Source organism: Pimephales promelas, chromosome 17 (assembly GCF_988280905.1).
Source record: "Pimephales promelas chromosome 17, fPimPro1.hap1.1, whole genome shotgun sequence".
Classification (NCBI taxonomy): domain Eukaryota; kingdom Metazoa; phylum Chordata; class Actinopteri; order Cypriniformes; family Leuciscidae; genus Pimephales; species Pimephales promelas.
In genome coordinates, this window is record NC_142785.1 from 14,408,890 (window position 1) to 14,432,917 (window position 24,028).

At 37.9% G+C, this 24,028-nt stretch overlaps 1 protein-coding gene across 2 annotated transcripts; it reads left to right on the forward strand.

Moving 5' to 3' along the window:
• Positions 1–1,477: 1,477 nt before the first annotated feature.
• mto1 (mitochondrial tRNA translation optimization 1) lies at positions 1,478–22,027 on the forward strand. 2 transcript variants are annotated; one of them, XM_039685395.2, is made up of 13 exons: positions 1,478–1,683; positions 4,324–4,562; positions 4,635–4,834; positions 5,159–5,276; positions 5,365–5,663; positions 7,657–7,769; positions 8,213–8,415; positions 9,981–10,111; positions 11,473–11,677; positions 14,707–14,878; positions 15,055–15,164; positions 16,217–16,374; positions 18,812–22,027. In XM_039685395.2, exons 2-13 carry the CDS (start codon positions 4,376–4,378, stop codon positions 18,923–18,925), a joined length of 2,010 nt encoding a protein of 669 aa, XP_039541329.2. In that variant the 5' UTR covers positions 1,478–1,683; positions 4,324–4,375; the 3' UTR covers positions 18,926–22,027. The 2 variants fall into 2 exon arrangements, with proteins under 2 accessions (XP_039541329.2, XP_039541330.2); XM_039685396.2 differs by having other exon boundaries at positions 1,479–1,683; positions 8,225–8,415.
• Positions 22,028–24,028: the final 2,001 nt, after the last annotated feature.

Below are 24,028 nucleotides of genomic sequence, written 5' to 3' on the forward strand. Positions count from 1 at the left end.
TGTTAATTAATTGATTATGGTTAATTGAACATGCATAGAAAACATTGTTTAAACCCTTTACAATGAAGATCTGTATGAAGTTATTTGGATTTTTACAACATTATTGTTGAAATACACAGTTCTGAAAAAGGGACGTTAAAAGCCAAATGAGTTTAACCTAATATCTTGGGCCCTTTCACACATACCTTGTTTGGTCCGGACTTTCGGACTTTTCAGTTTGGTCCGAATCAAAATTGCAGGTGTGAAACCTCCACCGAACCACGATCCGAACCAAACAGATGAAATTTGGTCCGATGAAAAGAGGTAGTCTCGGTCCGGATCAAACTGAACAAAGGTTTGGTTCGTTTCTAGTGTGAAAGCATTTCTGTATGGTTTGGACTTTCAGAACTTTGACAGGAAGTTCTGGTGGTTCCCAAAAAGCAGAAAAACAGAAGGTGACAGGAGAAATGAGCCATTCTGCACATGGGGAGATGAGGACACAAGGCTTTTAATTGAAGTGTGGTCTGATGACATTATAAGAAGTCAACTTGCAGTCGAACTCCTCCTTTCCTGTCGGTGACGATAAAATGTTTGCACAACGAGGACATTGATTTGATGAATTTGAACTAGCCTTGTGTATGGTTGGTGCTGAAGGTATATGCCATAAAAATAACATTATAGATGCAGCGATGCGTCTGTTCGTTCATGTTGTCAAAGTTACCCGCCGAATTGACAACATGCTGACGTCAGACGCACGTCCATTTAAATAAAGAATGAATCTGATACCTTTTTTTAAATTATTGGGCCAATTAAGCTTTTTGTAATTATTTAAAATGCAGCTGATCACTCAATAATCTAGTAATGTGAATCATCACTTCAACTGAAGCAAAACACAAAATGCATGTCACTCCCAATACTTTAAGACTGTATGATAAAATGCTTTGTTCACACATACATCATAATTGCCAATTGCCAACATTTCCAAATGTCCTGTTCACCGATCTCTAAACTCTAAAAAAAGTAAGCAATATAACAGTGAATGTGTGAAATTGCTTGATCGCATATAGGCCTATTTCAGTGTACAATCAAGTATAGCCTACAGTATTTCTGTCAAATAATATATAACCGGGCCCTATTGTTGTAGGTACAATTTTTTCCATCTTATTTATTGGAAAAAAACAAACAAACAAAAAAAAACATTGAGTTGAACATACAATAAAGATAATGTAAAATAAATGTAAATAAGCCTGGGCCTATGGCTTTAAAAAATACATTTAGACCTGCTGTATTTCGTAATTTATTTTGGCAGGTTTGGTTTTCTTTAGGTATATTGTAATTAACAATACAACAGATATATTTTCATATTTATTGTTTTTCAATAATATAGTACATAAGTGCATTAAATATAAGAAAATAATGAGGTAAAACCACAGGGGTAAAACTAATGCCTACGTATGTTTTTTACGGTAATTTTGCGTATCTATAACAGTTATTAAGGTAAAAATGTTGAGACATGGCTGCCTGCATCCTGAACCCATGCCTGAACCTGATCTTGATCCAGTAAAAGCTTGATCACCGAGAGGATGCTGTTCACTGTAACGGCAAAGAACAACTTTTTTAAACAGCAGAACTTACCTCAAGAGGAGTGATGAGAATGCTCACGACACCAGCCAGCCATTAAAATAAAAGAAGAAGCAAGCAGTGGTGAGTAACAGTTCTTGCAGTGCAAATGTTAGAAGGTTATTGTCATGTTAGAGTTCCAGAAGTGAGCATCAAGTCATTAATCAAGGCACGCATTCACAGTAATTTAAGTCAAGTCACCTTTATTTAGCTCTTTATACATAGACATACGCATATCAGAGTTTCAAAGCAGCTTTACGGTATTAAACTGGAAAGCTTTTTTTCCTGCAAGCTAAGAGTAGAATGTGATCGCGAATGGACACATTCTTATAAATTGCAGCGCGTAAGTTACCCCCCACCCAACGCAAAACGTCGGCAAAAAAGTCTGGTTTGGTTTTTTAGATATTAAAAAGTCATTCGAGGTCACCCATGCTCCAAATTCACCCAAATGTATGTAACGTTATATATATAGGGTTATATATGTAAACGTTTATGATGTATTATTTGATACATTTTCACGGCTTGTTCTATGGATGGTGTAATGCACACTGGCTAAACCATGTCTATGTGGCTAAACAAGCTTGTATTAAATAACTGGAACGCACAACGGATATTCTGAACAGAACAGAACCGGTTGTTTATTTTGCCATTTTAATTCTGCACATTATCTCGCGAGAGTACCGTGATCTTGCCCGAGGGCTACGGTGTCCCTTCAGGGACATAGAATGTTACACCTCTATTTTTCGCAAGTCGAGACACTACAGGTGAATAGGGTCAATTTTTATTAAATAACATATCACCTTAAAGTTCCAGTTGATTACTTACACAGTTTATTAAAGAAAGGTATTATACGTTTTTTGAAATTTGCACGTTAAATTATGCATTGTCTAATTAAATATGTGCAGTTTTGATAGATCTGAACAGATGATAAAGCTAGGTGCAAATTTTAATTTTTTGTTTACACACAACAAGATGGGGAAAAAAAAAAGTTGTGCGGGATTTCAGGATATGCTTTCATTACCTAGGAAAAAATGTTTACGGTCAACAGCCTTAAAAAAAAAAAAAAACTATTTTCGCCATATTTTATTGATTAAAATGTTCCCTTGAAAACAAGACTTAAAATCTTATGTCATTTTATAATCTTAATTTGAGAAATGTTTTATTTTTGGACTGGAAACAAGACAAAAATACTGAGTAAAAAGACAAAAATTTTTTTTTTGCAGTGTAGGTCTATATTCGAATTTTGTTCACGTAGTAATTATAATCTACCATATACTATTTTGTCAACGTTTTGTGTTGCGTGGGGGGACCAATGTCACGCAGGTAACATCTCCTATAAAAATGAACCTAAGTTTTATTATAGTAAAAGTGTAGTAACCATGTTTTTTGGCGGATTTATTACCATTTGTATAACCACAGTTTTACCACAAATACCAGTGTTAGTGTTGCAAAATTGTGTTTAATTTGTGGTTATGCATGGTGGTTTAACTACACTCACCTAAAGGATTATTAGAAACACCTGTTCAATTTCTCATTAATGCAACTATGTAATCAAGCAATCACATGGCAGTTGCTTCAATGCATTTTTGGGTGTGGTCCTGGTCAAGACAATCCCCTGAACTCCAAACTGAATGTCAGAATAGGAAATAAATGTGATTTAAGCAATTTTGAGAGTGGCATGGTTGTTGGTGCCAGACGGGCCAGTCTGAGTATTTCACAATCTGCTCAGTTACTGGAATTTTCACACACAACCATTTCGAGGGTTTACAAAGAATGGTGTGAAAAGGGAAAAACATCCAGCATGTGGCAGTCCTGTGGGTGAAAGTGCCTTGTTGATGCTAGAGGTCAGAGGAGAATGGGCCGACTGATTCAAGCTGATAGAAGAGCAACTTTGACTGAAATAACCACTCGTTACAACCGAGGTATGCAGCAAAGCATTCGTGAAGCCACAACACACACAACCTTGAGACGTATGGGCTACAACAGCATAAGACCCCACCGGGTACCACTCATCTCCACTACAAATAGGAAAAAGTGGCTACAATTTGCAAGAGCTCACCAAAATTGGACAGTTGAAGACTGGAAAAATGTTGCCTGGTCGGATGAGTCTCGATTTCTGTTGAAACATTCAGATGGTATAGTCAGAATTTGGCATAAACAGAATGAGAACATGGATCCATCATGCCTTACTACTGTGCAGGCTGGTGGTGGTGTAATGGTGTGGGGGATGTTTTCTTGGCACACTTTAGGCCCCTTAGTGCCAATTGGGCATTGTTTAAATGCCACGGCCTACCTGAGCATTTTTTCTGACCATGTCCATCCCTTTATGGCCACCATGTACCCATCTGACAGCCACCCAGCTGTCACAAAGCTCGATTCATTTCAAATTAGTTTCTTGGACATGACAATGGGTTCACTGTACTAAAATGGTCCCCACAGTCACCAGATCTCAACCCAATAGAGCATCTTTGGGATGTGGTGGAACGGGAGCTTTGTGTTTAACTTGTACATGCTAAGGTGCAATTTCCATATTTTTTTTTTTGCAGGATAATGCAGCTGGGTTTGCAGATGCAACATTTATGATAGAGATTAGATTTGCAGTTTAAAACAACAAATAATTTAGTATTTCAGTTGGAGAGTGTTCTATGCTGCTTTTTATGTAAAAGCATGTTGATTACCAAAGCAGCTTTTTAAACTGCATGTAACCTCTCTTTTTGATCACAGATTGAAAATCCTTACCATCCGAGGCAGTATACCACCTTGACGATCATCGCACATGTTGGTTAGAAGATTGCGCTTTCCAAAGAGACTCTCCACCTGCTCCATTCAGGCCTCTGATATTCACACTCAACATTATGATGTCATCGTGGTGGGTGGCGGTCATGCTGGAACCGAAGCAGTGGCGGCCGCCAGCAGAGTTGGAGCAAAAACTCTTCTCATCACACAGAAAATCCAAACTATCGGTGAGTTGAAAGGTTTACTATAGCACCTTATTCAGAACAACCTCTAAACACAGTTCTCTGTTTGTCTTGTAGGGGCGCTCTCGTGTAACCCATCGCTGGGGGGTGTCGGGAAAGGTCATCTAGTGAAGGAGATTGACGCTTTGGATGGTGTGATGGGACGGGCTGGAGACTGGGCCGGGGTTCATTTCTCTATTCTTAACCGCAGTAAGGGGCCTGCAGTGTGGGGGCCCAGAACCCAGCTGGACCGGCAACGCTATAAAGACTTTATACAGGTTAATTTAATAAAAAACAATAAAATATTAAATGTTTTGTTTAGTTACTTGCATCTTATCTCGCAATCAGCAGCCTTTGTGAACAGTAAAGCCCTTCCTACTTTGATTGGTTATCTTAAACATTTCGACATTGATGAGCACTAGTAGACTGCTGTAGCAGCTCATGAGAAATTTGGTTATCTTGGTTAAAAATACTAAGGATCGGAAGACCTCAATGGTGGGCACAGCCATGATGGTGGCTTATAGGAACAGCCACCAAAGAAAATCTACGTATAGATTTCTATAGGTTTCATAGTAACACCATCTTGACCTTCTTTTTTTCAGTCAGAGCTTTTATCCACACCGAGAGTGACCATCCTAGAGGGCTCTGTGCAGGACCTTCTATTGACTACGGCTGATCCAGAGAAACCAGGAAGACATAAAGTTAATGGAATACGTTTGGGTGAGAAACATCATATACTCAACACAGTCAACTCTTCCTAATAACAGAGCGACAGATTCATGTTTTGACCAAATTTTGTCTGTGGTAGCTCATGGAGGTGGTGAAATCCATTCCCGCTCTGTGGTTCTGACCACTGGGACCTTCCTGTCTGGGTCTCTCTTCATCGGCCAAACCACTTCTCCAGGGGGGCGATTGGCTGATCCGCCTTCCTGTGCGGGTCTCTCTTATACCTTGAAAGAACTTTTGGGGTTGAAGGTTGGCCGGCTGAGGACTGGTACTCCTCCCCGTATCATCAAGGATACGATCGACTTCTCCCTCACCCTTATTCGTTTGCCTGACCCAAGTCCCACTCCATTCAGCTTCATGAATACACACACACACTGCAAGGTATGAATTACCAGTCATGTTCTATAATTAAAGGAGTACTTCATTTTAAAATGAATATTACCCCATGATTTACTCACCCATCATAGGTGTATATGACTTTCTACTTTCACACAAATACATTCAGAGTTGTATTAATAAATGTCCTGGCTCTTCCAAGCTTTATAATGGCAGTGGATTGCAACCAACAGATCCGTCATAAACTAACTCCAAATGGCTCCTGTGGGTTAATAAATGCCTTCTGAAGCAAAATGATGAGTTTATGTAAGAAAAATATTCAGATTTGAAACTTTATAAAGTAAAATAGCTAGCTTCTTGCTAAAAGAACATACGGATTTGACTTAAGTGTAAAGTGCAATTTATGTGAGTAATACGATGTAGTGCTGATATTTATGCTAGGCCATGATGCACTAGGCCACTTCCGACTTCATAAATTGCACATTAGGTGCAAGTAGACTGCATATGGCCATTTGGCCGGAAGCTAGAATTTTACTTTGTAACGTGTTAAATATGAATATTTTTCTAACACAAACTCATAGATTTGCTTCAGAAGGCCTTTATTAACCATCTGGGGTCTAAGGTGTTTTGAGGTCCTTGAGATTTTTTTGGCATACCCTGCCATTTTGTGCTTTTTTTAGTTGCTTATAAACATATTAATGGCACAGGTGAAATTACACTCCACTGTATTTAGCACAAACAGGACTACCATAATATGGGAGCAACATGTACTGTATGTACATGTATTTTTGAGAGAATATTGTTTATGCATGGTTATTGAAAAAAATAAAAATTACAGTTTCTGAAATAAGGCCACAAAACACATACATTTCATGACTAATGGATGACCACAAGACTTTAGACTAATGGATGTTGTCGCATAGAGTTTTTGCTTCAAAATAATCTGAAAATCATCCTACCTAATAATTCACATAAAACGATAGATTTAAATTGTGAAAAAAAAATGTGTTTGAAAAGGCAATATGCGTGCCATATGGGTGTAAATGGCCCAACCCCCTCATGCATAATTTGGTGGTTCTCACCTGAGAAGACAAAGACCCGAATAATAATGAGCCTTTCATTCAGGTGTGTCACACTAGAAAGAATGCAAGGACTATATATATATATATATATATATATATATATATATACATACATACAAAAAAAAGGGACGCAAGTTACCTTCCCAGGTAATTAGTTACTTATATAATAATAAAACTCAGTTACTTTTTGTGACAAGTAACTATAACTAATTACTTTTTTAAAGTAACTAATGTTTTAGCTGTGGTATCGAAATTGTAATCGAGAATTGTGACCTTTTCACTGGTATATATATATACCAGATATATTTTGTCAAGTCACCGGCCATTGGCAGGTGGGGCAAAAAGTTGAGCTGCAGGGAAATTTTGTAGGATACACTGATTGGCTAATGGCACCACAAGAACAAAAATCTTCTACTTGTTGTGACTATCCTGAACTGTCAAAGTGAGACTGGAAAACAATTAAACATTAACGTTGTTAGAAAATGTTTACTTTGTCATGGCTGCTACTTAATGCCTGGCATGTAAACCTTTTCAATCTTGCAAGTGCAACCACTTGGTATCTCACACAAGGCTGTCATATGATGTGCCTTGAAAAATATAGTACCGATCTTATGGCGGCAAATCAATGTTAATAAGAACCGAGCGCACAACTGATGCTGGCACGTGCGATAAATGACTTCCGCGAGAGGATAGCAGCTCCACATGTGAGGAAACGGGGACTCGCAAGCTCATTCATAACCTGCGCACGCTCATGACATCTCCTCAGGTTATTAATGAGCTCGCAAGTCCCCATTTCCTCGCGTGTGTGGATCTGGTATCCTCTCGCGAAAGTCATTTATTGTGCGTGCCAGCATCAGTTGTGTGCTCGGTTCTTATTGACATTGATTTGCCGCCATATGATCTCTGTCATCATAGTTAGGATTAGAAAACTGACATGTTGCTAATTTTCTGTGTAGCCCGAAGAGCAGCTTCCATGTTATCTGACACACACCACTCCTGGGGTGGAAAGAGTGGTGAAAGAGAGCAGCCACCATAACTCACACATACAGCAAGACGCTAAAGGACCCAGGTAATTTTCGAACACCCACACAAACACTTTCCACTGGCTTAAGGTGGGGATTCACATCTTTTTTTGAATTACCATAATGAATGAATGAAAGAAATTTCTGATCAGTAAAACTGTTCATGTCCTCATGAATTCAAGGAAACTTCAAATCGTATGAAAGATTATACCTCTACCACTCTCATATTATTGTAACTTATAAAAAGCAAAATGGCAGTGGCCTTAGCATTCAAAGGTAGCTAGGTACATTACCACACACATAATAGTTTATACACCGTTTTAGCTCAGCCAGTGTTGCCTGGTGCAGATTCTTAGTTCTGTTTTGTCATTAGAAGAGCATTTATGGTGAATTAATATACTGATTAAGTATTTTTATTTTACAAATTTTAATAAGATGAGAATGGGGCATTATTTAGAGTAATGCTTGCATCAAATGTTGAATCTGACAGCATTTCTCACAGGTACTGCCCCTCCATTGAGTCAAAGGTGCTTCGGTTTCCAGGACGACGGCACCAGGTATGGCTGGAACCGGAGGGTCTGACCTCTGACCTCATGTACCCTCAGGGTCTGTCTATGACGATGCCCCCTGAGGAGCAGCTCTGCCTCATCAGAGAGATTCCTGGGCTGCAACGTGCAAAAATGAGCACTCCAGGTACATTTATAATCAAGCCAAATCAAATTTATTTTTTCACAATAGTTTTTACAATACACATCGTTTCTGAGCAGGGATTTTTTTTTTTTTTAGGGTTTTCAGGTTTTTTTTTTTTACAATTTACGTTTTGTGATGGTAAAAACAATAAAGCCATTGAGATTAAGAAAGAAATTAGAAATGATCTTTTGGCCCAGCTACAGAAACATCATAAAAATATTGACGCTAAGGGCATGGGAATTTTAGCAAGATAATATGCTGGGATATAATTTTGTCATCATGACATGATATTTTGGGGTATGATTTTCATTATTATTATCGTTCTCCTTGGAGTGAGAACGAGTTGGCTTTTTTGAATGGAAGTCAAAGGAGGTGAGGCTTTAGTACGCTGACTTTTGTAAACCCTGGCTATATAGTATATATCGCCTTACATGACTATACTGTATGAATGCAGATAAAATTGGACACACTTCTATATCCAACTTTATATAAAGAGCTGGGCGATAAGTGACAGTTACACTCTGTGATGGAAAAAGACGTCAATGATTGACTATATAGTATTACTGTATAGACCATTTCACAAGATGTAAACAACACTGGTCCAGAAACACTTCCTGTTTCAGTTTGTAACTGTTTTCTTTATTTCACATGTAAAGAAAACATCTTAAAGATGTTTGTTTAACTTTTTGATTCAGTTTTCAATGTTCTGTTGGTTGTATTTTATCCCAGCTTTTATGTAGTGTTAAAAAACTGAAACAGGAAGTGCTTCTGGACCAGTGTTGTTTACATCTTGTGAAATGGTCTATATGTATGTGTATATATACACACACACACATTATACATATACAGTATTGTCGGGAAAAGTATTACTACATGTATGCAGGTAAACTAGTATTACTACAGTATGTATCCAACTTTTAATATTGCTGGGAGATAATACAGTGTAGTTTACAATTTTGTTTTGTAGTTTACATCCAAAACACTGCGCTTAAAGGGTTCGTTCACCCAAAAATGAAAATTCTGTCAGTATTTACTCACCCTCATGTTGTTCCAAACCTCTATGTGTTTATTTGTTCTGCTGAACACAAAGGAGGATATTTGGAAGAATGTTTTAATCAAAAAAATCTCATTCCCCATTGACTACCATAGTAGGAAAAAACACATACTATGGTAGTCAATGGGGAATGAGATCTGTTTGATTAAAACATTCTTCCAAATATCTTCCTTTGTGTTCAGCAGAACAAATAAACACATAGAGGTTTGGAACAACATGAGGGTGAGTAAATACTGACAGAATTTTCATTTTTGGGTGAACTAACCCTTTAATGTGTGTGTGGAACATTGTAGAGACACAGACCTTGTATCATCTTACTTTGGACTGTCATATTGCCAGACTTAAATACCTCCACTGGGCCGCTTGGCAGATTTTTCGTCAAAGAACAGCCCATTAAGACCGTAAAAACAATGGGACATTTAGGGGCGGGTAAATATTAAATGGGTAATTCTCAGTGTTGTTCTGCAATGGACTATACAGAAAACTCATAAGTTGTCTTAATGTTTTGCTCCAGGTTATGGAGTGCAATATGACTTTGTCTGTCCAACACAACTCTTCCCGTGGCTGCAGGTAAAGAGCACTCAGGGTCTCTTCCTGGCTGGACAGATAAATGGAACCACAGGCTATGAGGAGGCAGCTGCACAGGTAGGGATATCCTGATAACTGCAATATTGTAATCAGGGCTGGATTAACCATTAGGGCAACTGGGCACTTGCCCAGGGGCCCACGACATTTAAAGGGCCCTGGGCACCAGGGGCGGAGTGGCAATCGGCAGAGTCGGGAGTTTCCCCGGTGGGCCGGTAGTGTTTCGAGGCCGCGAGGGCCGGTTTGATAAAATGGAGCGTATGTTTGCACTAATCTTTTAAGGTAAAAGCCGCCCGTTACGTCACAGCTAAAGTGGCGTAGGTCGTAGAGCGTGAAGAGTGTGTATTAGCTTTTTGATGCGCTCGACCCGTGTTCGAATCCGCCTTTTGCCGAAGTCTCATCTCCCTTTTCCCAACACATATGAGAAGATGTAAAATGTATAACCTAACATAAAGGTCTCTAGCGTTATATTTTGCCAATGAACTAAAATCGAAACCATGATATGGCTTTTTGCCATTATAAAACAGCACAAGACTTTAAGAATAGGCATTCTGCTTGTGCTGGGTGAATTAAGTGTGCACTTTGCTCACGCGATCAGCATGGTCATCTGGTGTTTTCTCCTAAATACAAGCTCAAGGGTTTTATTTCTTGCAAGTGAAGAAATAAGGAAAAATGTATTTTAATTTGCCTATATTAGTGTATTGTAGACTAAAATATACTTTTGAAATATTCATTTTCATTTACATAGTACATTTATAGGCTATATGGATTTTATGTCATAGGAATAATTATATAAATCATTATTACATTATTAAAATAATTGTTTGGCATCCTGAAACACCATTGATAATGTAATGTAGACTGAGACGCTCATAACTAAAAAGATGTTTGAGCCCTATTTATTGTCCTGGTACAAATCAATGCTTTTTCTTTGTTCAACGAGCAGTTCATGGGTTGAAGCTCTTAATTTTGATCTCTCAAAGAGCATGTGATTGATGCATTTAACCTTAAAATTTACAAAAGTTTCTTGCGGGGGAGCATGGCCCCGAACCCCCCCTATAGAGGAACAGTAAATCAGTAAAACTGTAAATGCTATATTAAGGGTCCACCAACATAGTTTTACAAATTCATATGGGAAAGAACAACCATTTTTTTCATAAGGCTGAGGGTATAGCTTGTTTTAAATTTCATGCATTCGTATTAAATGTTAAATAAACTTAATGCATCCTAAATTAATGCAAATTTTTCCCCAAACATATCTAACATAGAATGTTTCCAAACATTTTATTTCTAGTGTTTTTATGTGTGTTCGTGCATGCATTTAAAAAGTACAGCACATTGGTCAATTAACTGTTGTTTTTAATTTTTCTTTATAAATAAATTACCGTGTCTTATGTTTGCTTATTCTGTTTTTTGTTAAGGGTTTGTGGGCTGGGGTCAACGCAGGTCGGACATCTCTCTCTAAGCCCCCGGTGTCCCTCTCACGCACTCAGAGCTACATCGGAGTTCTAATTGATGATCTGATTGGTCGTGGAGTGACAGAGCCGTACCGTATGTTCACAAGCAGGGCTGAGTTCAGAACCACCCTTAGACCAGACAATGCTGACCTACGACTCACTCTCAGAGGTACCGTAAGATTTAAAAGATATATAATGTAAAAAGGGAATATTTTTTACACAAAGCTGTGACTACATATTTTACAGTAAAAAGCTGAACAAAAAGGAAAAGGGTATGAATATTTTTTTCATTGTTTAAAAATATAGTATTTTAGATTACTGATGAATAGAATGTTCAAAATAACAGCACTTATTTGAAATAAATTTTGAATATTTTGAAAATAAAATCTTTTGATCCATTATATGACTCCTTGCTAGGGCTGTGCTCAGAATCTCGATACAACGATACATCATCATGAACTCCTTATGATGCGCGTATGTAGCAGGGCTCGAATTTCGGCGTGGGCATTGCACATAATTTTAATCATTCCTAGCTCTCCCTCTTATAATGCATGAAATTCCAGCAAACAATGATTCACTTTAGCAGGTAGGTTGTATTAGTAAATGAATCCGCACAGATTATAAATTCAAATCAGTAATTTTAAAACTTTGTGCGAGATGCAATTTCACAAATTTTTGGATAATGGATTGTAATGTATTTATTAATGTTGTGTATTCCTCTTTTATTGTGAAGCACTTTGTGTCATTTTTATGTGAAATGTGCTATATAAATAAATTTTACTTACTTAAAACAGCATGAGTTCAAAGGTGCTGTGTTTTCTCTCTCTCGTGCTCAAAGCAACCTTCAAGCGCTGCAGCCGGTGAAACTACACGCTCGCGTTTAGGAGTCGGGACATGACGGAATATTCACTTGCATAATCGGGCCAACATTGCATCGTTTTTTTAATGACAATCGTATCGTGGCTTTAGTTTCGTGATGCATATCGTGACGTTTATGATACACAGCCCTCGCTGAGTAAAAGTATTAATTTTCTTTTTTTAAAACTAATTTTTTCAATGATTCTTTAAAGAATAGAAATGCCAAAGGGCAGCATTTGAAATAGAAATCTTTTGTAACATTATAAATGTCTTTACTGTAATATGAATCCTTAGTGAATATTAGGTGCTCAGATCTGATTGAGCAGTATTCCAGGAGTGCTGATATCAGTCCATCACACTGGAACTTTTCACTGTTTGTAGGCTATCACTGCTTGTCTGTGTTTGTTCCAGTCGGACTGTCTGAGCATTAGTGGTGGGGATTTTACAGTGACTGCCTTATATATATATATATATATATATATATGAAGAGTTCAGATGCAAAAGCCTCTAAATGCCATTTGAAATTTTCTTCTTTAATGATGATTTTTATCAAGCTTGTATATTTAAGTTCAGTGATTTCACTTAAATGGCAATGATAATTACCTATTAATTGTTATTTAAGTGAAATTACTGAACTTAAATATACAAGTTTGATAAAAATCATCATTAAAGAAGAAAATTTCAAATGGCATTTAGAGGCTTTTGCATCTGAACTCTTCATATATATATATACAGTGCCTACCACAATTATTGGCACCCCTGTTTAAGATGTGGTCGAGGACTTCTAAAAATTCTCCCTTTTTTTTAAACAACATAGAACTCAAATGCAAAAAAAGAGAAAAATCCAACCTTTTATTTAAGTACATTACTTTGGTGGTAAAAAAAATAAATAAAAAATTTAGAAAAAGAAAAACTTCAAATCATGTGTCCCACAATTATTGGCACCCCTGATGTTAATACTTTGTACAACCCCCTTTTGCCAACAAGACAGCACTTAATCTCCTATAACATTTCACAAGATTGGAGAACACAGAGAGAGGGATCTTTGACCATTCTTCTTCGCAAAATCTTTGTAGATCATCCAGTGCCCTGGGTCCTCTCTTGTGCACTCTCCTCTTTAGCTCGCCCCACAGGTTTTCGATTGGCTTGAGGTCTGGGGACTGAGATGGCCATGGGAGGACCTTGAGTTTGTGACTGCTGAACCATATTTGTGTAGATTTTGCCACACGTTTTGGATCATTATCCTGCTGAAAGACCCAATGACGACCCATCTTCAGCTTTCTGGCAGAGGCCATCAGGTTTTTATTTAAAATGTCCTGGTAGTTCAAAGCATTCATAATGCCATGCACCAAGGCCTAACAAGGTTCCCAGGGCCTTTGGAAGAGAAACAGGCCCACAGCATCACAGATCCTCCACCATACTTCACGGTGGGCATGAGGTACTTTTCGGCATACTCATCTTTTGTTTTACACCAGACCCACTTAGAGTGTTTGTTGCCAAAAAGCTCAATCTTAGTTTTTACGTTTATGTTTGTCAGTTCAGTTCAGTTTTACGTTTACGTTTTTTCTTGCATGCCTCCCAAACATCTTGTTGGCATGTAGAGAGCGTGTGATGGTTGTTTTGGAGACTTTGTGACCCCAAGATGCCACTATTTGATGCAATTCTGTGACAGTGAGCTTAGGACTTTTTTTTTTACTTTTCTTAGCATCCTCCTCACTGTGTGTTGTGGCAAGATAAACTTGGGACCTCTTTCAGTCTTGTTTGTCACTGTTCCAGTTGTTTTAAACTTCTTAATGATTCCTCTAACTGTAGATATGGGCAAGTTAAGGTGAGAGGCTATTTTCTTGTAGCCATTGCCTGACTTATAAAGGTCAACACACATCTGCCTTACTTGAATGGTGTGTTCTCTTGTCTTTAATTTTTTAGAAGTCCTCGACTACATCTTAAACAGGGGTGCCAATAATGTGGAAGGCACTGTGTATATGTGTATATATATATATATATATATATATATATATATATATATACACACAGTATATGTATGTTATGAGGAAATCATTCACTCAACCGATTTGTTCAGGAATTAATTGTTCAGCAAATCACACAATCTTGCTGACTCCTTGTTACTTTTAATAAGAAGCCCAGGCCGCTGTTGCTAGTTTGAAATTTTTGTATTCGTAGTGAGACTAAGACACATCCTCATACATCACAATGTCATACCCTGTAACTGTGACATATAGTTCCACAATCCACACACACACGAGGGGTTAATGACTCAAAATATATATGGTTGTAATTTCAGTTTTGTACCATATATATAACACTGTTTATTATTTACAGGTTTTGAGGAATTGGGCTGCGTGTCTGAGCAGCGCTATAATGAAGCTCTTCGGGTTCAAGTGAGTTTGAATGATGCTTTATCTGCCCTGAAGTCTATACATCTCTCTGCCCCTCGCTGGAAGGACAAACTGGGAGATGTTAACATCAGCGAGACTAAGAGTTCCCTTCTCAAGTAAGACCTAAGTCTTTTATTAACTCACTCTAATATACTTCCGTATGTAATATTTTAAACTGTCCACATGCAAATAATTGATTGATTGTCAGTTTAATCTCATCATTGATACCTTCCTCAGTGTCTAATATGAGAATAAATAACTACAGACCTGAAAGTGCCAGTTTCTGTTTCAGTGGATTGGAGGTGCTGCAGTACAAAGATGTTTCTTACCAGATGTTAGCCTCTGCCTTCCCAGAACTCTCTAGCCTGTATCTAGAATTTTCAGAGAGACTGAAAGTCGAAGGTAATCGAACATTCCAAACCATTATTGTTGTGTTTTGTTACCATACTCCATAGAACCAGAATTTTGTAAATGTTAATTATTTTATCAAAATAAGAGGGATCATATTGTATGAGATATTTTACATAAAAATTCCTTTAGGTCCAATGGTAGATTATGTGGTTTTACAGAAGCTTTAGCATATTGTTGTAACCCTTTCCAGCCCTGACTGTATCTTTTGACTCTGAGGACAACTGAGGCACTCATACGCAACTATTACACGAGGTTCAAACATTTACAGATGCTCCAGAAGAATACACGACACGAGAAAACTTTTTGTATTTGAAGATCAGGGTAAATTGTACTTATTTTGTTGTCTGGGAAACATGCAAGTGTCTTCTGTAGCTTCTGAAGGAACAAAATAAGTAAAAACTTCCACATCTTCATCCTGTTCAAAAGGGTTGACCCCCCGGATCTTAATGCATCGTATTTCCTTCTGGAGCATCAGTGAATGTTTAAACGTTTTGTGATAGTTGCTTATGGGTCCCTCCGTTGTCCTCAGTGTGAAAAGATGGATCTTAAAAATAGTCTCGACTGGAAAGGGTTTGAATACGCAAAAGATGGTGGGTCCTAATGCCCCAGTATAGTAACTGGACAGTATACTGTCAAAGAGCACCGCCCGTCGGATGAGACGTTAAACCGAGGTCCTGACATCCCAGAATGTCCTTTGGAAAAAAAAAAAAGAGTAGGGGTTTAACTTTAGCATCCTGGCCAAATTTGCCCATTCCATAATCATCCCTATACATACTGATTGGCTTTATCACTCTGTCCACTCTCCACCAATACAGTAAGCTGTTGGGCGTTCTGGTCTACATAAAGCACTTTGAGTATCCAGAAAAGCGCTATATGTAACAAATTATTATTATTATCATCATCCTTGTTTTGTTAAAGTAATCAACATTTTACAGATTCTGCAAGGTGTGTGTAAACTTTTGATCACAACTGTATGTGTGAACTGAAATGGCACCTGCAGAACTTCATTAATATGCAACGGTTACTTCGGTCTGTTTCTGTAGCTATTTACCGTCCACACTGTGAGAATCAGAAGAAAGAGATAGAGAGAATACAAGCGGAGGAGAGTCTATATTTGCCAGAGGACATTGATTATCTGACTCTACCCGTGTCCCTCTCTCAGGAGGTCAGAGAGATTCTGGATAGTGTCCGACCGAGCACGGTAAGGACCCACACTATAAAGGTGAAGCGTGCAATTTCTGTGACACTAGTGGTATTTAGCGGACACGAATCGTGCTTCAAATCATGTGTTTACATGATAATGTGACTTTCGATCAATTCCGGGACATATTTGCATTCACACAGAAGGCACACTTGCAATTTAATGGCAATTGTCTGGGATCAACGATCTGTGTGAAAGGCACTTCTGACCACCACTCCAGTTCTTTGGTAGTTTAGGTTAGTTCAGTTTTACATGGGCAAGCTGCACAAAATGAAGAATCCAGTCATTATTGTCAATTTGGTGCCACAAGAAGCAGTGGTGGAGGAAGTACTGAATCTCAGTTCTTAAGTAAAAGTACAAATAACCAGATAAATATTTACTTTAGTAAAAGTAGAAGTAACACAATGACAACCATAGTTAAGTAAAAAGTAAAAAGTTCTTGATTTTAAATGTACTTTAAGTATTAAAAGTAAAAGTACTTGCATAACAATTTATTCTCTTAATGTATATTTTTTTCTAATGATTAATAAAACATTTAATTCTAACTCATTCCACCTAATACTGCTATAATGATGTTCAATAATGGGCTCTATGCACGGCGTTATTTCCGGTGAAGGATTAAGGATGCTCGATAACTTCCGCCGATCATAGAGTCCAATGCAATACCGAGAATGTATATTGAATTTTATACTCCATGGTTACACTAATGAAACGTTAGTCACAAAAACAGATAAAACAGACATCCCTCGTTGTGTTTATGCTTCTTTTTAAAATTATATTAAATAAACATAACTATATATAAAATTACATCTAAACGTATGTACGTTTCGTTTCAAAGACGGGAGGACAGTAAATTTTGAAGACTCTGCCATAATCCCGTTTTCTCCGGTTTTCCTCCGCTTTAATCTACACAACCGGAAATGGACGAGCATCCTTACGTCAAATGCGGAACTTATGCGTGCATATAGCCCATTATGGAAAAAAAATGTTGTCACCATTTCTGAAACAAGCTTGCAATATAGGCCTACACATCATGCTTATCCTTATATATTAATAACTATGTTTGGCAGTAAACGCGATTAATTCATGGTGTAATTCTGAACCTCTTGGCTTGCCGTAATCCTAACCAAACGTGTATTACACACGGTGCGTTTCCTATGCATGTAAAAACTAATTTTCGCATATAAATTGCACGATAAACACACTGCGTGCGAGACGCATTTAGTGTGACCGGGTTGATGCATCTATGGCAACCAAACATCACTGGTGAGACAAACGTGCAACGAACGGATGGTCAGATTACGTTTTGGCCGGGGAAAACTAATCAGAAAATGTAATGAAAAAGTAACAGAAGTTGTAGAAATGTAGTGGAGTAGAAAGTATAATAATTGCTGCAAAATGTAACGAAGTAAACGTAAAAAGTATGCACTCTTTATTCTACTTAAGTAAAGTAGAGATACGTGAAAAATATACTTAAGTAAAGTAACAAAGTATTTGTACTTCGTTACATTCCACCACTGACAAGAAGTGACACAGAAATGACTCGCTTCACCTTCTTTTTATCTTTTATGCAAGTTATGTCGTGCTGGTTAATTCTGTATTTCACTGTATTATTACATAGTTGGAGATTCTTGGGATGAATGCGGTTTGATACTGACATTTTCAGCATGTATTTTATGAACCAACTACTAAACAAGGAAACCAAAATTCTTTTTAAAGATTCACTGGCTTCGACAGGAGTCTAAACAGAATAGTAGTGTACCGCTTAGTGTAGTATAACATGTTGAACTTATTATAGAGGGAATGCACTGACGTCACTTTCCCGCCGGAACAACCCCCCTCAGCCTGACTGAGTGGCAAAAGATCTGCTGCATGACTGGATTTAATAGGGGAAACTGCGAAAATGCGACTAAAACGAAAGATTTACTAAAGATTCAGTGATCCATGGATATTGACATGCAGCCAGGAATCAATGTATTGCTCATGGTTAGTTCATGTTAGTTAATACATTAACTAATTTTTAATTAATGAACCTTATTGTAAAGTGTTACCGTAATATTTGAAACTGTTTGCCACTATAAACCATTTCAAACAGAAGTATGCTACATTGTTGTCACAAGAGCCTTGGGGCATTGGTTTATTCATCATTTAAAACTTTATTTCGTTTAAAGCATTCACATGTATTCAATGTTTAATTTGTTTTTGTGTAAAATGTTTTGATTTGGTTTTGTCTCGTGTACTCCAATGAGGTGCTACTGTGAACGTATGCACTTTTCTTTTAAAGCTGCACAATAAATTTTTTTGTGCGTGGCTACAGTGATCAGAATAGAAAATGTTTTGGATACCTGCATTAAGAGCTGACCGCTTGTGATCAGACTGTCCGATCTTAAAATCAGCCATTATATTAATTAGTAACTCATTGTGTTTTGATTTTCAGTTGGGAGCTGCAGCCCGTCTGTCAGGAATCACCCCAGCAGCCATAGTTCATCTGCTTAACTATGTGCACAAAAACAAAGACAGGAATCAAAGGAAGATTGTTGGTGTCTCATAAGAATGATCAAAATAGTGTATTATGCAAAATAATTAAACGGTGAAAGTTAATAAAAGTCAAAGAGAGAGAGAGAGAAAAACTAAAACATCTTTATTTAAAATGAGGAACTATTTACAACTGTGGTATCTTTCAAGCTTTACGAGTGATATTTGATTGACAAGCAGTTGCACACTGGTACTACCAAAATTACACGTTCTTTAAACAATGTCTGAGAAACTTCCATCATTGGCTGGTACCAAACTTTTATTTACTCTTGATCAAACTCTCCAACCCCCCTGGAAAAAAAATCAAATGGAAACTTCCATTTAGGTTGACGTTCCCCCCCAGGGGCTTCTGGGTAAACTGTGGCATCAGAGAACATCACCTCGGTGGCAAGTTGGCAAAAAAAAAAAAAAACTAAGAGCACTGAAAAAAATATTTTTTGGTAAGGTAAATACTACTGAAAAAAAAAAACAATGTAAAATTCCATATCAGTACTTCAAGCGAGTAGAAATGAAAGCATAAATATGAACTCAATAAAATAAAGTAAAAATTACTCAACTTTTCTGATACTGGGGTTCCCATCATACACTGGACCTTGAATAATTAATGAGGTTCATTTTTCACTGGTTTCCAGCTGTATTTACACTGTTCTATCATTGATTTTGTTGTCAGGATTAGTAACTTGCCATTTTGTGTCATTTTGAGGAATTTTTCTGCTCAAAATGACACATTCAAACACAAAAACGATCCATCAAATGTTACCGTCATTGTGTATTGTCTACCCAGTATTGAGGTCTTTGCATTCACATCATGCTTTAACATATGACGTGATGAAGTAAAAGACTATACTATAAATGACTAGTATAATTCAATAAAATTGTTTGAGTGAAATGTAATGCAAAATAAATTACAACTAAATCGATATTAATCAACCTTTTACTAGCCAAGTTACTTAGATTCTTTGTTACTTTCACTTAACTAAATTAAAGCTTACTTAATTCCATATTCCAAGTAAATTTTAACTTAAGATTTCTAATTAAAGCTACTGATAAATGTGTTAAGGTTTTTACTAGGCAAATCTTTGTAAATTTACTAGCATTTTCTGAGTGGAAAAAGTTGCCTAGCTTTTTTCAAGTAAATCCTACTCCACATTTTTTTCAGTGAGTGATAGGTAAACTTTGTGAATGGCACGACAGAAAGCTTATCAAGTTCTCCGCATCTCCAATAGTGTAAAGGGAGCCACTCGCAAATAATTTTTTTAGGGCAATGCAAACACTTTGTGCTGTTGTTGAAGCCCGACATCGAATCGAACATTAGCTAATGTGCATTTCCAACAAAATAGTAATGTATAAATGCAACCCGGTATCACGACAAGACGTGAAATAATCACGTACGTTGGTCCACTTTGGAAAACGTGTAGATGTCACGGTTTAACCCCTCAAACGTGAAACTTACACGTGACCTATTCTACACGCAATCGCCTCTGCCATAACGACCTATTGGTTTTCATTAAACCGAGAAAAAATGGAATTTTGTTTTATTGACGATCACAGAGAAATGTTATATTAATTAAAATGCAAAAAAGTATTATTTTCAAGGTGAAAAGGATTCATTTGCCTTGATCCACGCCGAAAAAACGTCAAAATGTCACGTTTTAATGAAGTAGCCAAATTAGTAAAACGTCTATTTTTCCGGCGTCCCCCAGGCTCGTTTTAAGCAAAAGGTTCGCTAAAACAACGCATTACATCGACGTTAAACCACGTTAACCGTGTTAACCATAACCTTTTAAATACTCGACCTACAATACTACACTCTCGTAATCACTCGGTGTAACGTTAGTCTTTGCCCCGCGATATATTTTTCACTGCGTGAGTGCATGAGAACATGATGTGCGTGACTCGTGAGACCCGCCTGGCTCGTCACATACTAAAAAAGGCGGGTCTTTGCAAACGTCTCTATTAATGATAATGATTCCATGATAATGCATGGAATATAACAAGGGAAAGTGCCACTAAATAACAGGGCTAATTTGTGGGGGACGTTGGGTAGTAAGGCTTTGGTAATCAGATGGCTTGCGGTATCTGCTCCACAGCCAATCACGGGCCCCCTCCTTGCTTGGGCCCCGGGGCTTTAGCCCCGCCTAGCCCTAATGCGGCCGTGCATGCTACGTGCGGGAAATGGGAAAAAAATGACACAAATAATGCTTAATTTCACCTTAGGCGAGACACGGCTGGCAGAAACATCGATTTTTCATGCAGTGATAAGTTTTGAGATTTTGGGCTAGTTTACTTCAATATGTGTTCAAGCTGCTATAAAGGAAATGTTGAAAATATACATTAAGATTTATTTCATTACATTTAGTTTACTTGCGGCAGTAAATTTCGCCCGAATTTACCAAGAAGTTAGCATTCCAGTGTAAGACTGGAAAACTGGAACTGGTTGATGTAATCAGTGAAGACAAGAGGACCTTGCTTTAACAACACACACACACACGCACGCACGCACGCACGCACGCACGCACGCACGCACGCACGCACGCACACACACACACACACACACACACACACACACACACACACACACACTCTTGCAGAGGAAGCTCACACAAGAATATGTGTTTTTAATGTGAATGTGATAATCTTTAAGGACTGCTTAGAATCATTTCAAAAGTCTCAGGGTGACTGGTAATAATGTCTCATTTCAAAAGAAGTAAAAGAAAAGGTAATAAGTTTTTTAAGAATATAGAAATATCTTGCACACAAAAGGGTGTGTCTTTGAGTTAATCACATTCTACCTTTTGTCTGAATGCAAACTCTCCGTCCCCCAGTAAACATGGTGGGGGGATTCAGTCCATTGTAGTTTGGTGACTAGATCAGGTAAATTTGGTGATTAGATCAGGTAAGGTTTGGCTCTATTTAAGGAAAATGCACAAGAGTTCAGGGCTGCTATTCTGTATCAGATCAGCCCATGATGTGTCTTCAAGACTCAGCTCATGTAGATAATATGTTGGGTAAAGTTTCTTTGTCCTAAAACATTTGATGGTTTGCTCTGATTATCTTGTGGAACTGTAATAATACATTTACCTGACATAATAAATTGTTATATTTGGCTATTCTAACAGACTTTGACTTTATTTTCATTAGAGTTACAGTTTTTCTCGATTGTTTACACACATTTTCTGGTACTTGAGACACAATGACCACAACATGTAACTCATTCACCAACCCCCTGAGCCAATTCTACTGAACTACAAGCACAATTCCTGCTTTACACTCAAATTACAGTTCTAAAACACACGTTTTTCAAAACACTACACACAATTCTCTGCATTTGGCACAGTTTTCATGCAGAAAATCTCTTGTTTTCATGAGGAACACACTGCCATTCAGATATTCACACTGACTCGTCACATGGGCAAAAACCCGTCACACAGTTTTACAATTAGCGATCAGAGCTGTAGCATAAAATACCAAAACCAAAGAGAGGATGATTTTTTTTATATCTTTTTTTACTGTAACAGCATAAAAAATTCTGTTGTTTTGTATGTAGACCACTGTATGTGCAACTTTGTGTTGGTTGGGGTGTACAAAATGTGGGATCTATCTCCCATTGATTTTGTGGGAAAAATAAAATATATTTGCTACCGTTTATTTGTGTGTTCTGGGTCTAAAAAACAATATTCTCAAATATTTTACAACACACTTATGTATGTAATGTCTGTAGTAAGTGTAACACTGAACAAAAAAGGCCTAAGTCATTATGATGAATGGAGAAGAAGTGTTTTCCATTGATCATAGTGTTTTACATTGAGCACATCAGTGTTCAACTGGTTCTTATAAATGTCTATTCATATGATGGTTTGTGTGTGTCATTTGAAAACAAAATAACATTTTGAGAAGAAATAACATTGTTTTGAATGTAAAGTTTCATTTTGCAGGAGAATTGAGGGGTTTTGCCCATTGTGTGAGTGTTTTTAGATTTGTGTGTAGAGTTCTGAGAATATGAGGCATTCTTTCAGAAAATGTGTGTAAACAATCGAGAAAAACTGTAAAAGGAATAGTCAAGCATTAACATATTAAATGATGGACAGATATCATTGATAAACCTTTTCATTTTATGGAGTCAGATGAAACGAGTTAATTGATAGGATTAAATGTGTTGCATTTAATTAAAATTCACTTTGCTATGGAAAAGACGGAACACGCATGAAACCTTCACCACGAATCGAACCCCGCCACTTGGATTGACTTCGTGGCCCTTTTTACACCAGCGCGTCATGCCGCGTTCCATCTGAAGTCTGTCATGACCGGTATCGTTGTAAAGCTCTCAGTCTCCTGCACAACGCCGTGTAATCCAAATATGGCCATTCCCTTTCTATCAGTAACCAATCGTGAATGTCCAAAGGGTGACTTAAAGCTAATGACAAAATCTCATTGGCTCCTGCTGGTATCTGCTAACGTGATTTACTCAGACGCATCATGTGGTGTACTCCGCCAATGTTCATACATTGATTTACTGCTGTTGTAGGCCTTATATGCCTGACATGTTATTAAATAATCTGTGTTCATGAGCTTGAAATATTATATATGATTACTAAGGGCCTGAGCATTTTTCTGTTTTTGAGCAATTTTTTTCCAATATCCATCCATCCATCTTCTTCCGCTTATCCGGGGCTGGGTCACGGGAGCAGCAGACTAAGCAGAGATGCCCAGACTTCCCTCTCCCTAGACACTTCCTCCAGCTCTTCCAGAGGGACACCAAGGCGTTCCCAGGCCAGCCGGTAGACATAGTCCCTCCAGTGTGTCATGGGTCTTCCCCGGGGTCTCCTCCCAGTGGGACATGCCCTGAACACTTTCCCGGGAAGGCGTCCAGGAGGCATCCGGAACAGATGCCCGAGCCACCTCAGCTGACCCCTCTCGATGTGGAGGAGCAGCGGTACTGGTCTGAAGGGGCCAACACGACAACATCATCCGCAAAGAGCAGAGACGAAATCACATAGTCCCCAAACTTGACACCCTCTGGCCCCTGGCTGCACCTAGAAATTCTGTCCATGAAAATGTTGAACAGAACCGGCGACAAAGGGCAGCCCTGTCGGGTTAGGTCCTAACTCTGCCGGAGTCC